The sequence below is a fragment of the Nicotiana tomentosiformis genome, chromosome 5, assembly GCF_000390325.3.
Source record: "Nicotiana tomentosiformis chromosome 5, ASM39032v3, whole genome shotgun sequence".
NCBI classification, from domain to species: domain Eukaryota; kingdom Viridiplantae; phylum Streptophyta; class Magnoliopsida; order Solanales; family Solanaceae; genus Nicotiana; species Nicotiana tomentosiformis.
In genome coordinates, this window is record NC_090816.1 from 127,962,158 (window position 1) to 127,977,169 (window position 15,012).

At 36.7% G+C, this 15,012-nt stretch overlaps 1 protein-coding gene across 2 annotated transcripts; it reads left to right on the plus strand.

Annotated features, from left to right (window-relative positions):
- Window positions 1–3,446: 3,446 nt before the first annotated feature.
- On the plus strand, window positions 3,447–7,340 carry LOC104112461 (serine/threonine-protein kinase SAPK2-like). Of its 2 annotated transcripts, XM_009622393.4 has the most exons (9): window positions 3,447–3,714; window positions 3,936–4,010; window positions 4,599–4,700; window positions 5,327–5,380; window positions 5,490–5,582; window positions 5,665–5,757; window positions 6,171–6,275; window positions 6,503–6,601; window positions 6,687–7,340. In XM_009622393.4, the coding sequence occupies exons 1-9, from the start codon at window positions 3,595–3,597 to the stop codon at window positions 6,978–6,980; spliced, it is 1,035 nt and encodes a 344-aa protein (XP_009620688.1). In that variant the 5' UTR covers window positions 3,447–3,594; the 3' UTR covers window positions 6,981–7,340. The 2 variants fall into 2 exon arrangements, with proteins under 2 accessions (XP_009620688.1, XP_009620689.1); XM_009622394.4 differs by lacking the exon at window positions 5,490–5,582 and having other exon boundaries at window positions 6,687–7,308.
- The last annotated feature ends 7,672 nt before the right edge of the window (window positions 7,341–15,012 follow it).

Here is a 15,012-nt window from a genome sequence, read left to right on the forward strand (position 1 = left end):
TTCATGCTAAATCCCATTGAGGCAGATTTTAACCCATATATGTACAGCAGTCTGCCCACTCAGGGGCGTATTTAGGGGGTTCCCCGGATCATGTATAGCAATTTTATACTTCTTCAAAAATACTCACACCGTTTCAATTTATACGAGGTTGTGGTAGTTTGACTCGGCACGGAATTTTTAAAAAAAAGATTTTTGAAACTTGTGGTCTTAAAAGTTTAAGGGGTAAAAGCTTTGTGGGCCCCTGATATTTGTGTGGTTATAAAAACTTCTCATTAAAGGTAAAATAGGTAAAATGAAGAATTTAAAGTTGAATTATTTCCAAATTTAGAAATGTATCATTTATTGTGGAACAGACTAAAAAGAAAAGTACCTCATCTAATTTGAAACAGAGAGAGTATTTAATATGTGTATGCGCACAAGCTCAAAGTATCATACAAGCAATGGTTATTGGGTGCATCTTTTTAAGTGAGGTTGGGAGTTAGATCTTATGTCTATCTTGTTTTGTCTTCTTTTTTTTATAAGCTTTAACGCATCCATGAACATGTCTGGTGCAGAGGCGGATTCAGGGGGCGGGAGAGTGTTCATCTGAACTCTATTCATCGAAAACTTACATTGTGTATATAAGGTCAAACTTTTAATTTATAGTTATATATTATATTTTGTCATCCCTCGAAATGACCCAACAACTTAGCTCAGTGGTCAAGGGTTCAATTCCTCCATAAGGTCGTGAGTTCCGGTCTTTCTAGCTGCAATCCTTTTCTTCCGAGCTCTTTGAGGGGTACTTTTAAGAGGATGTCAAATGATCAAGAAACTTGGGTGTTTTAGTACCAAAAAAATGATTATAGGCTTTGATGCTTAAACTTTTTCTTCGTAACGCTCTTCACTGTTAAAATATTTGTTACATAAAAAAAATATCTATTATGTATTTAAATATTTATTATGTATGTATTTATGTGTATCAGTAAATCAAATATCCTCCGTAGCAAGTATATTATTTTGTACTTTTTTAGTTAGGATTATTTACTTATTAGTTATTTTTACAACCATCTATACTTTATTTTTTGTTTATTGAATTATGATATTTTTTTGCCGTTTCTTCCTTTAAATGCCTTATGCACTAGCATTTTATTTTTTTCCTTTGGGAAAAAAGTTACTGTAAAATAATGTACCATTGTATTAGCTTTATTTTACATATTGATAGTTTGATTTTCAACGATAGTTTTGCTTATATTTATATTGAAATTTTTTTGACGAACTCATTTAATGAATTTTTTTTATTGTTCACTCCTTTAAAATAATAAATTCCCTTGCTTGAAATCCTAGATACGCCACTAGTCTAGTGTCAATTCTTACGTATTAATAAGTACTTTTTTCTTTCTTTCTTTCTTCGGTGTATATATTTTTTTAAAATTTTCAAATCTTATATACATATATATATAAGTGACCCTGATAGTATAAAAAAGTTTCACATAATCGTTATATAAAAATTAAACTCACTGCAAAACACATAGTTTTTTAAAAGTTAAACTCAACCAAAAATAGTAGTAGTAGAGATAATGGATAACAGAACCAAAGGATAATTCTTCCCCAACCAAAGAATATGTAAGGATATGGTTACTCTAACTTGCCAACTTTTATGCACTAAAACTTGTTCCTCAAAATCCCAACTCTTTAGATGGCTAACAACTTAATAAAAAAGTCAGTCAATGCATTGTCAAAACCTTTTTAGAAGGGAGGTGGTAGACCCCACAAAGTAGCACGAGAACAAGGCTAATAATGATGAGTCTCTTTAAACTATATTTGTTGCCTTGCCCATCGTTCACTTTGCATTCAACATTCATTCACAATCTTGAATTTGATTTAGCTGTTATTTTCCACTAGTATAAATTTGGGTAACTTTGATCAACAATAACAACGATCCAGTAAAATTCTCTTATCCAATACCTCGATAGAGTAGGGAGACTGTTTTCATCTAGGGTCCCTAAGTTACTCATTCTTTCTTTTCATACTCTTCCCTCTTCTATTGTCGAAACCAAATTTACAATCTCCCCTCTTCGTTTCCTTCAAGAAAATCACTAACCATAATTTTCTCTTTATTCTATTGTAAAATCGGCTCAAATAGAATGTAAAGATGGGGTCTTCATCGTTCATACAAACTCTATTCAAGTTGGTATTTGCCATTTCATAACCCTAATATCTCATAGATAAAAATTGGGGAAGAAATTTCAAACCCTAAAATAAAAATGTAAATTCGAATGACTAAAAGTTAGTAATTTATAGTCTATAGATTTAAAATTAACTCTTCAATTCCAACACCACCCGTAGAAGCTCTTCAATAACGGCAGATACTTTACGTTTGGGAGGAGTGATAAAAGAATTGGTTGAAATATAAAAGTTGAGTTATATGTTTGGGAGCCTTTCTTATGGCTTATTTTGCATAACACGTGGCGATTATACATCAGACAGGCCTTTTAAATTTAGTCCTTACGCGCTTGGAATAGGTGTAGTCACGCTCGAATTTAATTAAGCGTATAAAGTTTAAAAAATTTTGGAAAAAAAAAGGTCCAAGGGGGTAATAAGACCCCGAAAAGAAAAGGTGTGTAGTTGGTAATATGGTCCTGGGTCGGCGAGGATTTTATGCATTATCCCCAATAGCTATCTTATATAATCTTAGAAAAATATGTTGGTGTTCGAATTTCAAGATTTTAGTTCACAATTGCAAAGAATTTGCAATATCCGTATCACTAAATATCGTAGCTCCCAGGTTAAGTTACTACAAACATAACCAAACTACAATATTCATATATTTCTCTGTTGTTTTTTCTGTTTTTTTTTTTTTTTCAATTTAACCATTCGCTACTTGTAGTTATAGGCACACTAATTCGACTTCATCTCGAGTCAGCTTACTAAAAAGGTAAAATGCTTCATTTCTATAATTTGATTCGAATCGAGATCTCTGATAAATAGAAGAGGGAATTCAATCATCTCACCACATCTTACTTCTGTCTTTTTATATTGCTTTCTTGGTTTTAGCCTTTAGGCAGTTGACTATACCACGTTGGTGGGTTCTAACATATTAGTTACTCATTCCGTCCCAATTTATTTGAACTTATTTTTTTTTTGGTTCGTTCTAAAAAGAACGATCATTTTCTAAATTTGGAAACAATTTGGTTTAAACTTTTAATTCTACTCTTTATTATAAACTTTTATAATCACACAAATACTCTGGATCCCTTTTTATTTGTTTAGGACCACAAATTCAAAAAATCTTATTTTTTTCTGAACTTCGTGCCCAATCAAACTAAATTGAAACGGATTGAGTAATACTCAAAACTCAAACCATTGGAATGGTGCCACGTGTTTAACATTCTCACTGTTCCTGTCAAATGCAGTAGTACTGTAGTAGGACACATATGTTACGTTCTAGGAAGACTAGCCCCCAATTGTGTATTCCTTCTTTCTCTTCCTTTTGACAGCTTCATACATATATATATATATATATATACATACACACTCGAATCTTGAACAGCCCCCTCTTCATGTAGCTGTGTTTTTCAAATACTCATGCAGTTGAGGTATTCAAGCTAACATAGAATGGAAAGGTATGAAATTTTGAAAAAAATTGGTTCCGGTAATTTTGGCGTAGCAAAGCTAGTGAAAGATAAGTGGACAGGTGAGCTCTATGCTATCAAGTTTATTGAGAGATGCAAAAAGGTTTGATTCATCTCTTTCTCATATGTGTTCTGTTCTCCTTGGCATATATATATATATATGGCTTTTAAGATCACCCTCTGAGTGCGACCCTTACTCTGAACCTGAACCTGTGTGAATGCGGGATACATCGTGCACCGAAACTTTTAAGAAATACTTCTTTTTGGTTCATTTACAAGATTTATTTTTGTTATTCTTTCCTGCTTTATTTTTGTTCTCTGCAGATTGATGAGCATGTCCAGAGAGAAATCATGAATCATAGGTCTTTGAGGCATCCCAATATCATTAGATTCAAGGAGGTAATGCATCATTCTAAGAGTAGTGATGCCGAGTAGTGATGCCTGTTGAATTGTGCCAACATCTCATCTAAAATTTTAATTAGTTAGAGAGCAGAGACTTTTATTGACTTAACTATATCTTCAACACGTTCTCTCATATGCGTACCTGATTCATTTTCATGGGCCGAAACACATAAGATTCTTATTTGGTAATTGGTAACGGTAAGAGTTTTTTAGCCGGGATCTTTCGGAAATAGCCTCTCTACTCCTTCGGGATAGGGGTAGGGGTGACCCCACTTATGAGATTTTACTGGGTTGTTGTTGTAACGGTAAGAGTTGAATCCAAGATCTTTGCTTGTACTGATACTATGTTGAATTGTAGCGATCATCTTATCTAAAATTTTAAATTGTTCCATACTTTTATTTTCGCATAAAATAAATATCCTTTTAGCATTTAATGAAATAATTTTTTTTAAGTTAACAATTACGTAAAGGTGAGGTAGAAGAGTAGACAAGTGGTAAAATTTGTTGAAAAGCTGGTTATAGTTGTTAGAAACTGACATTCCCTTTTGTCCAGTTTAAGTTACAAGATTTTTCAATATTGTGCAGGTATTTCTTACCCCAACTCATTTAGCCATAGTAATGGAATATGCTGCAGGAGGAGAGCTTTTTGAAAGAATATACAATGCTGGTAGACTCACTGAAGATGAGGTAACATAAAAATATTAGATTTTTGTTCACATTTTAATAGTTGTAATTTTCTAACTTGCTTGGACTCTTTACTTTCGGTGCTGCAACCGTGTCGACACAACGTAAGTGTGGGTGTGGGATCTGTACGGATCTTTGTCAACTAACTTTAGATACTTTGACCAAAATCGACTGAGAAATTCGAGAGAAATATAATGACTTCTGAAATCAAAATAAAAAATATGGTGAAATTAAAGAAAATGGAATACCTTGTATACAAAAATTTCGATGTCAGTCATTTTCCTTTATCTCCTTCTCGGATCTTCTTTTGATCAATATTTTCTCCTTCTAGGAATACTTTGTAAATTTTTAACATAATGTCTATCATTTAGACATATTTTTATAAATCTATTTTTAGATATTTGAATTATTTTTGGCCAAATTCCGATACCCGTATCCGTACTTGGATCCATACATGTGAATCTTAAAATTTCGATCATGAAGGATCGGCCCTCTAGATCCGTACTCGTATTAGACACCCGCACCTGAGTCCGAGCAACTTAATTAGGTAATTGTAATAAGTAATCAAATTAGTTCCTCTTCTCATTGGAAGTTTGAGTAATTTGTCCTACTTGTGTTTATCTTTTCAGGCAAGGTTTTTCTTTCAACAGCTTATTTCAGGAGTCAGTTACTGTCATTCAATGGTATACTGAGACATCTGTTTAGTTTATTTGAATTGGTTCATGCAAATTTACTCCTGGATTATACTTGTACTATGACCTTGTAATGTACAAATATTTTCTTGAAATTCAGCAAATCTGTCATAGAGATCTCAAACTTGAAAATGCACTCTTAGATGGGAGCTCAACACCGCGTCTTAAAATATGTGATTTTGGCTACTCCAAGGCAAAAATATGAACTCTATCCTATGTTGGAATTGGATTATTTTTCAAAATAACTTCTGACTGTTGTATAATTCATTGTTTAGTCATCAGTCTTGCATTCGCAACCCAAATCTACAGTAGGAACTCCAGCTTATATCGCACCAGAAGTCTTATCAAGAAAAGAGTATGATGGGAAGGTACAATACTGATCTTTAACTATGAGTTAAAGTTTTTTGCACTGACAGTGTATAATAATTATACAAGATCGGGCTAAATTACTTGGAAAGGGAGGCTTGGCGTAATTGGTAAAGTTGTTACCATGTGACCTCCGGTCATGGTTTCGAGTTGTGAAAACAGCCTCTTGCAGAAATGCAGGATAGAGTTGCGTACAACAGACCCTTGTGATCCAACCCTTCCCTGGATCTCGCGCATAGCGGGAGCTTAGTGCACCGAACTGCCCCAGCTAAATTACCTGGTTTAGTTAGCTAAATAGTGTAAAAATTCTTACTGTCAATGATATAACTTGAACCCTTTAACTATTGCTTGAATTAATTCATTGATTTGTTGATCTCAACATCATGGTTTACATGTGATCATTTTGGAAGTAAAGACAGCAGATGTTTGGTCTTGTGGAGTTACATTATATGTGATGTTGGTTGGTGCTTATCCCTTTGAAGATCCTGATGATCCAAGAAATTTCAGGAAAACCTTAACCGTAAGTTATGGTTCACTTTAAAAACACGTTAATTTCACCTATGATTCGTAGAATCAACCACTGATGCTTGTATCAGAGGCAGTTGCCTTTATCATACCCCTCAGGGTACGGCCCTTCCTTGGACCCTGCGTAAACGCGCAGAATACTTCACGCACCAGGCTGCCTTTTTCGATCATTAATCTTTACTCGCTATAACTGAATTCTTGTGCAATATTGGTTTCTAGCAGAGGATATTAAGTGTTCAATATTCAATCCCTTACTACGTTCGAGTTTCAAAGGAGTGTAAGCATCTTTTATCTCAAATATTTGTAGCTGATCCTGAGAAGGTTTGTAGTTTCATTTCACTTGAAATTTGTACATCCTATTTTTTTTGGTTGAAAATCAGCTAACCGTATAATATTGTATATGTAGAGAATAACTATGGAAGAGATTAAAAAGCATCCTTGGTTTCTAAAGAACTTGCCTATAGAATTTATAGAAGGAGAGGAAGCTAGTTTACAAACAAATGGAGAAAATGAACCATCTCAAAGTATTGAAGAAGTGTTAGCTATAATTCAAGAAGCAAGAAAACCAGGAGAGGGGCACAAAGCTGGTAATTTATTTGTTAAAGGAAGTAGTAGCATTGATCTTGATGATGACTTGGATATTGATGCTGATATAGATGATGAGATAGATACAAGTGGAGATTTTGTGTGTGCATTATGAATGCTACTTTCGTACAATAGACTCAATGTGGTCCGACTCTTTCCTCAAGTTTTCTTAAAACACGAGCTTAGTGTATCGAATTACCTCTTTCTATGAATGCTACTTTAAATTCTATCGTCGAAGGCGACGACATTGCTGAAAAGTGAAAGCTATGATGAGAGGATCCTTCCTTAGCCATGAAAATGAAAATGATCATTTCTCCTATGTATCATATATGTGTTCTGAATTTAATCTGTAACTGCTAAGGTTAAATTTTCTGAATCAGTGAAAATGCTGGTTGGGTGTAACTATTTACCCCTTTTAGCATAGTGATTTTACTTTCTGGCTTTTTCCTTTGTAATGACATGCATTTTGAGATGAGATTTTTACATGTCCAATCCTTTATTTAATATTATTTTCATTAATAATATTATTCTTCATTTATTCCATAAATGGCAATTCTTTTTACAATTCTAGCATTTTTTAATATTTCAAAAATAAATTGACCCTCAAATTAAGGTGTAATGACCCGACTGGTCGTTTTGAGGATCTGCACTTCGCTCGGTATTTTGAGGGCTCGAGTATCTCCGCATGATGTGTTATGACTTGCGTAAATCGTCGGTATTGGTTCTCAAGTTATCCGGAATCGATTTGGAAGAATGAACTTCAAGATTTAAGCTCTAAGTTGGAAGAGTTGACCAAATTTGACTTTTTAGCATTTGACCTCGAAATGGAGTTTCGTTAGTTCCGTTAGATCCATTGGGTGATTTTGGACTTAGGAGCGCGTCCGGATTGTAATTTGGAGGTCCGTATTCGAATTAATCTTGAATTGGCGAAAGTTGAATTTTTGAAAAGTTTGACCGGGAGTGGACTTTTTGATATCGGGGTCGGATTCAGATTTTGGAAGTTGGAATAGGTCCGTAATGGAAAATATGACTTGTGTGCAAAATTTGAGGTCAATTGGAGGTGATTTGATAGGTTTCGGCATCGGTTGTAGAAGTTGAAGGTTCAAAGTTCTTTGATTTCGACTTGAGGTATGATTCATCGTTTCGAGGTTGTTATGCGTGATTTGAAGCTTCGAGTAGTTTCGTTTTGTCATATGGAATTTATCTGCAAAATTTGACGCAGTTTAGAGTTGATTTGATATGGTTCGGACGCTCGGTTACGATTCTAGAAGTTCTTGAAGTTTAAGTTGATCTTCATACGTTTTGGCATCTGATTCATAGTTTTAGAGATTATTTTGATGTTTTGATCACGCGAGCGAGTTCGCATGATATTTTTAAACTTGTGTGCATGATTGGTTTGGAGCCCCAAGGGCTCGGGTGAGTTTCAATTGGTTTTAGAATAATTTTTCATGATTTTTGAGTGATGGTTCTGGTTTTGTCGCATTTGGGATATTTTGGTCGCAAATGCGGCCATTGCATTTGCTAAGAAACCTCGCATTAGCGAAGCCTGGGATGCTGGGCAATTTTCGCATTTGCGATGAGCCCTGCAGCATTTGCGAAAGCCGGTCTTTGCATTTGCGAAGTTTTAGTCGCAAATTCGACCTTGACAGGAATTCCCCTGGTTCGCAATTGCGATAAGATTTTCGCATTTGCGGGGTTCGCAAATGATATGGACATCTGCAACCTGTTAAGTGCTGAGAATTCCGAGACTTAGCTTTATTTTCATATATTTTGAACTCTAGCTTCGATGTGAGGCGATTTTGTGAAGGGATTTTCATACCAAATCATTGGGTAAGTATCTCTAATCAATTTCCAACTATATTTCATGATTTTATACAAGATTTAACATCAAATTCTTGAGAAATTTAGGAAAACATTTGAAGATTTTGGCAAAGTTTTGAAAAGTGAAAATTTGGGATTTGAGAGTTGAATATGACTTGAATTTGAAAACAAAACACATATTTGGATCGTGAGGCTATGGGTAGTCAAAACCTACCCTTGGACCCGAGTTTTGACCGGGCGGGCTCGGGGTTTGACTTTTGTTGACTTTTTAGAAATCTAATAAAAATTACAGCTTTATTAATTGAAATTATTTTCTCTTGCATTGTGTGATGTATTGAGGTCGTCTTTGGCTAGATTGAGCCGAGAGGAGGTGAATCGGTAAAGGAAAAAGCTAAATTTGAGTATTGAGTTAGCCGAATTGAGGTAAGTGTCTTGCCTAACTTTGTTGAGGGAACCACTATTTAATATTGTTTGTTGTATGCGGGGTGATACATATATGAGGTGACGAGCGTATATGTATGTGCCTGGGTTAATCATGCTCGGGGGTAGGTTATATTATAATTGTGTCTTGTAGAATTATGTGACTTTCTTGCCTCATGCCTTACTTGACTCCTAGATACTAAGAACATAGTGTTAAATGTTAGAAACTAAGGTTTAACTTGTTATAACTTGATCAAATTTGATGAAATTATGAGAACATATTGATGTGTCTAATTCGGTCATCACTATGCATAATCATTAGTATATTGTTACGGCCATTATTCTTGAGATACTAAATTTTATACTTGTATAGTAGATCATTTGTGAGATTGGTTGGAATACTTGAATAATAAGGTTCTTGCGAGTTTATTGAACTATTGTTGGCTTAGAAAGTTGTGATTGGGATTAATTAAAATATTCGTTTAAACACTCTCCTTGACGTTATTTATGCTTCCTGCCTTGTTTGTCATTGATATTCATATGCCTGGTAAGGAAGAGTGTAAAGCACTAAGGGTGATGGCATGCTATTGTTTATACATTATTATGTGAGTGAGAGTATAAAGCACGAAGGGTGATGCCGTGCCATATTATTGAGAGTAAAAGCACGAAGGGTGATGCCGTGCCATATCATTTGTGAGTAAAAGCACGAAGGGTGATGACATGCCATGTTATGTGAGTAAAAGCACGAAGGGTGATGCTGTGCCATTGCATTTATATTATTATGCTTTTGTATCATTGCGAGTTCATGGCACGATGGGTGTTTCCGTGTAAGGGAGGACGAAGGACATGCATTATGTTGTGATATTCTTTTCTCGCTGATATCTTCATGTCTTACCTTAAATTGTTACTGTCGTACTTATGGTTCTTATGTGACATGTCATCACTATTCTGTCCTTATTCTCTATCTCCGTTGTTGTTGTGTTGCCTATGCCTTCTACATGCTTAACTTGTAAATATCATGCCTACTTCTTGCTGTTATGATTGCATCCATGTCATATCTATTTTGTTGCACTTAGGTACGGTTCTTTTTCCATGTTGGCCATTCATGCCTATACTTGTTACATTATAAAGAACATGTACCCCCCCTTTCTTATTTGTTATATCTACCTTCATGCCTCCACTATGCTAGTTAGTTGAAGTTATAATCCTTTTCCCTAATTGTTGTCGTTGCCTCTATGTTTTTCGCTTATTCTATTACTGATGTTCTTCTGCACATTCTCGTTTATTATTACTACTTGCGTATTTCCTTCCTTGTCATTTCTGTTAACGGTATTTCTATCATTTGGTTGGTACTGTTTCACGTATATATGGTGAGGATGAGATAAATGGACGAAGGGTGTTGTTGTGCCATTGGATTTGATGCTTTGAGTATTTCTCTCACATTATGAAAGTTTTGAGGTGATTGTTGTGGTTCATGGGTTTTCGTTCTAAGGAAAGGATTGGTCGAGATACTGGAAACTGTTGGATTGTGATCTCTTCTAGTTCCCTGTTATTGATTGGTATAGTCGTATCGTGTGCTCTATTATATTATATTGTAGTATAGTCCCATTATTAGTTTACATTTTAGTGTTTATCAATAAGTATCTTTTTACTCAAACTTCGTCACTATTTCGACGAGGTTAGACAAGATACTTACCAGTACATATGGTCGGTTATACTGATACTGCACTTCTGCACATTGCGCGCAGACATTTGGAGCGGAGCTGCTGGTGAAGTCGGGATAAAAGCTGCCACTTTTTCCTTGGTAGTTTTAGACATTATTAATCTGTTAATATAGTTTTCAAACAGATCGTGTAATTATTTGCTTAAGCTTTGTAAATTCTAAGTCTTAGAAGCTAATGATTTGTGCTACCAGTTCTTGGGTAAATTTGTAAAAGTTCAGATAATCCTATTTTACTTTCCTACAAGTTCATTTGGCTTGTATTTTTTGTTAGTTGGCTCAACTAGCGGGTCGAGTTAGGTGCCACACGACTTGTGATTATTTTTTGGGTCGTGACAAGTTGGTATCAGAGCTCTAGGTTTATAGGTTCTACGAGTCATGAGCAAGTGTCTAGTAGAGTCTTGCAGATCGGTATGATAACGTCCATACCTATCTTCGAGAGGCTACAGGGCATTTAGGATAAACTTCCCGTCTTTCTTTCTTTATCATGCGGTATTAATTCAGCTTGGAGCGTAACTCTTTGAATTCCTTCCACGCATCCGTATATGCATGCGAGCGCTCGGTATCAGCGGAGCATCGACGACTTATGAGTCCCTGGGTGAGATGCAAGATGTGATTCCTGTGTGCTGACGATGGGTCAGTCTAGAGAACTTGAGTCTGGGTTTTGACTGCAGCTTGAGCACTGGTATTTCGGTTGGGTGAGCGTGTGCTTTTGGGCTTATATTCCCGGTAGTGTCCCTGTGAGTGAAAATTGTGGCAAGTGGGTGGTTGGATGACTAAATGACGAGTAGGATGTTACTGCATGCTATAATTGAATGATTTGAATGTAACAAAAAGAGTTAGTTTGAGGTGTAAAAAGGGCTAAGGGGTGTTGATTTTTGTCTTGATGTGGCGTATAGTCTCGAGTTATGAGTTTATTGAAAGGTTTTCATGTTGTTTAATTGTGGAACGAATTTGATTCTCGTGCCTCATTGATGAGTTCAGACCCAGGAAGATTAAGTGATGGCATAACAGTTGTGGCTAAAGTTTAAGATTTACATTGAATGGTGTCTAGGCTCACGGTATTTCTATATCATTGTGGATTATGCATTTCATTAACAGGAATACTAAGTGGTGGAGGAGACAGCTTTAGATTTACAAAAGGTCTCATCAGAGCGGGTGCCTCGATTGTGGTACTTTGGGGGTGCTAAGAGGGAATGCAGCAGCTTATAGGCCTTAAGGCGATATGGTCTTATGCTAGAACCTCTTATGGCAAGCTTTGGGGTGATGATCATGGTGTTTTCGCAAGAAGGGGTATCAACTTGAGGGTAAATTGGAAGGAACTCGGAGGAAATAGGGCAGTCTGATAGTAAATTGGGTCAACACGGTAATGATATGATAGGTTCTTTGGGTACTTGCGATGTGGTGAGTCTCCACAAGTGTTTCGCGGCAATGCTTATGGGTTTTAGGCAACTGCATGGCTTGGTTGAGTTAGAGAGATTCGGTTTTGATAGCTTGATTATGTGCAAATGGATTTCAAGGAGTTCTCAACGATTTCTATCATGGTTCAGGGTGAATATTTCCTATTGGTGCAAGGAGCAGGTTGCGTATGTGGATTTCCTCCTGGATGAGATCAAATGGAGGGTTTCCGACTGATCGAGATTGAGTTTTGCATGTGCAAGGTCACAGTTCAGTTTAGAAGGGAAGGTCATGAATTCTTAAATAACATGGACGGTTTCAGATGCTTAAATGGGTGCTATTACTACTTGGTATTGCGTGAGAAGGGTGAACATCTCAGAAGGTACATTGTGTTTTGACTTCGGATGCATCATTGAGATTGGGTGCTCGCCTAGTTAGTCGACTGCTGAGATTCAGATTTTGTTATGCGGCACGGAATAATTTTAGAAGTATTCCTCGTGGGATGATCGTGTTCGAGTGATTTGTTAGACATTTGGGTTGTTGAGCTTGAGATCAGATTGGGTGATTCGTGTGTTCTATGGATAGGAGACTGGAGTTCGCAAAAGGTGATTGATTCGTGGTTGTGGACTGTGAAATATGATCAGAGCTAACTAGCTGATAGTGTATGTTATGGATATGTCGTTGTGGCCTTTTGGAGGGCTATTTGTCCGTTCAGGGATGACCAGAGTTGATTTGGGGGCCCGGGGCCCATTGGTAGGCCCAATGAGGATGTGTATTCTGTATCGGGTTGTATTTGCTTGCTCCTGCGCAGCTGTTACCACATGTATATCATCGGGAAGAATGGATGTTATTCGCGCCTTGGTTTATGTTATATGTTTCTCTCTTATACTATGACGGATTGTGAGGGTTATATGGTTCTTCGCACGTTTATTGTAATTCAGTTTAGGCTTCATGGCACTATGGGCGAGATGACCTTTGTGATGTTGATTTGCTTATTGCACCATAGTTGTGCTTGTCCTTCTCAGTATTGTTTATTCCTAATAATTTTTCCCACAGTTATATTTTGTGCACTTTATTGTGCTTGATATTGGCGCACATGTGATCAGTGAGCCCAGGTATTATGGCTCGAGGGGTACCCTATGTGGATTGATATGATGGGATCGGGTTGCACGCCGTGATGGTACTATGATAAAATGTAACTCCCGATGTTTACTTCGTGTAGTTTTGCTTTCCCCTTGTTGAAAATAGTTCATAGAAAAATGCTAAAATTTTCCAGCCTGCATAATTTGTTTAGTAGTCTTCTTATTTAGCTCTCTTGCTGTTACTTGTCATGTCTAAATTATTACTTGTTGGTGTTCGGGACCGTGTTGTGTGGGGCTCCATGAGATTATTGTTGATATTTGTTGGTGGGGCTGCTTGTATTGGCTGAGACGAGGTTTCCAGACTTGAGATTTGCACTATCGTATTGAGATAAGGAATGCTTGGAGGAATGATACCATGTTTCTGCGGAGGATCTGGGCAATGGCCCTGGTCGGACGAGTGAGTTTCTTGGCTTAGTCATTAGATGAGTGGTTAAGAGGTTGTTCTTGTTTCTTTCATCATCGATAGGGTATGAAGGTTTTGAACGAGGTTCTAATCATTATGAAGTTTGCTACCGGCACTAGATTTGTTTTTGGGCAGCAAATGTGGTCAGCAGTTCCTACTGTGAGTATCTGAGTGATGGGGTATACCCTATGATTACATCTTGGGGCTATGGTTATGACTTAATATAGCTTATTCGGGCTTATACAGTGTGCAGATATGAGATTCGGGTTTTTGGTAATAAATTTTGGATGTTAAAGATTGGATTCTAAGGTTTAAGGACCAAGGTTGAAGTAAGGATCTCCAGTTACGTTGTGTTGGTAGGCTTATATGGAGTAGGGTGACGTGGGATCACCCCCGGGTATATGCATAGTACAGTTACACCGTGGATTGATAGCTTTGGGATGACTCCTGGCACGTTCGAGGATGAATGTGTGTTTAAGTGGTGGAGGATGTAACGACCCGACTGGTCATTTTAAGGATTTGCACTTCGCTTGGTATTTTGAGGGCTCGAGTATCTACGCATTATGTGTTATAACTTGCGTAAATCGTCGGTATTGGTTCTCAAGTTATCCGGAATTGATTTGGAAGAATGAACTTCAAGAATTAAGCTCTAAGTTGGAAGAGTTGACCAAGTTTGACTTTTTAGCATTTGACCTCGGAATGGAGTTTCATCAGTTCTGTTAGCTCCGTTGGGTAATTTTGGACTTAGGAGCGCGCCCGGTTTGTAATTTGGAGGTCCGTAGTCGAATTAGTCTTGAATTGGCGAAAGTTGGATTTTTGGGGAGTTTGACCGGGAGTAGACTTTTTGATATCGGGGTCGGATTCCGATTCCGGAAGTTGGAATAGGTCCGTAATGGTAAATTTGACTTGTGTGCAAAATTTGAGGTCAATTGGAGGTGATTTGATAGGTTTCGGCATCAGTTGTAGAAGTTGAAGTTTCAAAGTTCTTTGATTTCGACTTGAGGTATGATTCATCGTTTCGAGGTTGTTATGCGTGATTTGAAGCTTCGAGTAGGTTCGTTTTGTCATATGGAACTTGTCTGCAAAATTTGGCATTGTTTGGAGTTGATTTGATATAGTTCGGACACTCGGTTGCAATTCTAGAAGTTCTTGAAGTTTAAGTTGATCTTCATGCGTTTTGGCATCTGATTCATAGTTTTAGAGATTATTTTGATGTTTTGATCACGCGAGCGAGTTCTTATGA

Bases quoted from the DNA above. Each gene is read 5' to 3' on its own strand.
- LOC104112461 (XM_009622393.4), top strand. From the start codon at position 3,595: ATGGAAAGGTATGAAATTTTGAAAAAAATTGGTTCCGGTAATTTTGGC. The intron at 6,276-6,502 runs GTAAGTTATGGT...GGTTTCTAGCAG, and splicing joins ATTTCAGGAAAACCTTAACC to AGGATATTAAGTGTTCAATA. The intron at 6,602-6,686 runs GTTTGTAGTTTC...TTGTATATGTAG, and splicing joins TTGTAGCTGATCCTGAGAAG to AGAATAACTATGGAAGAGAT.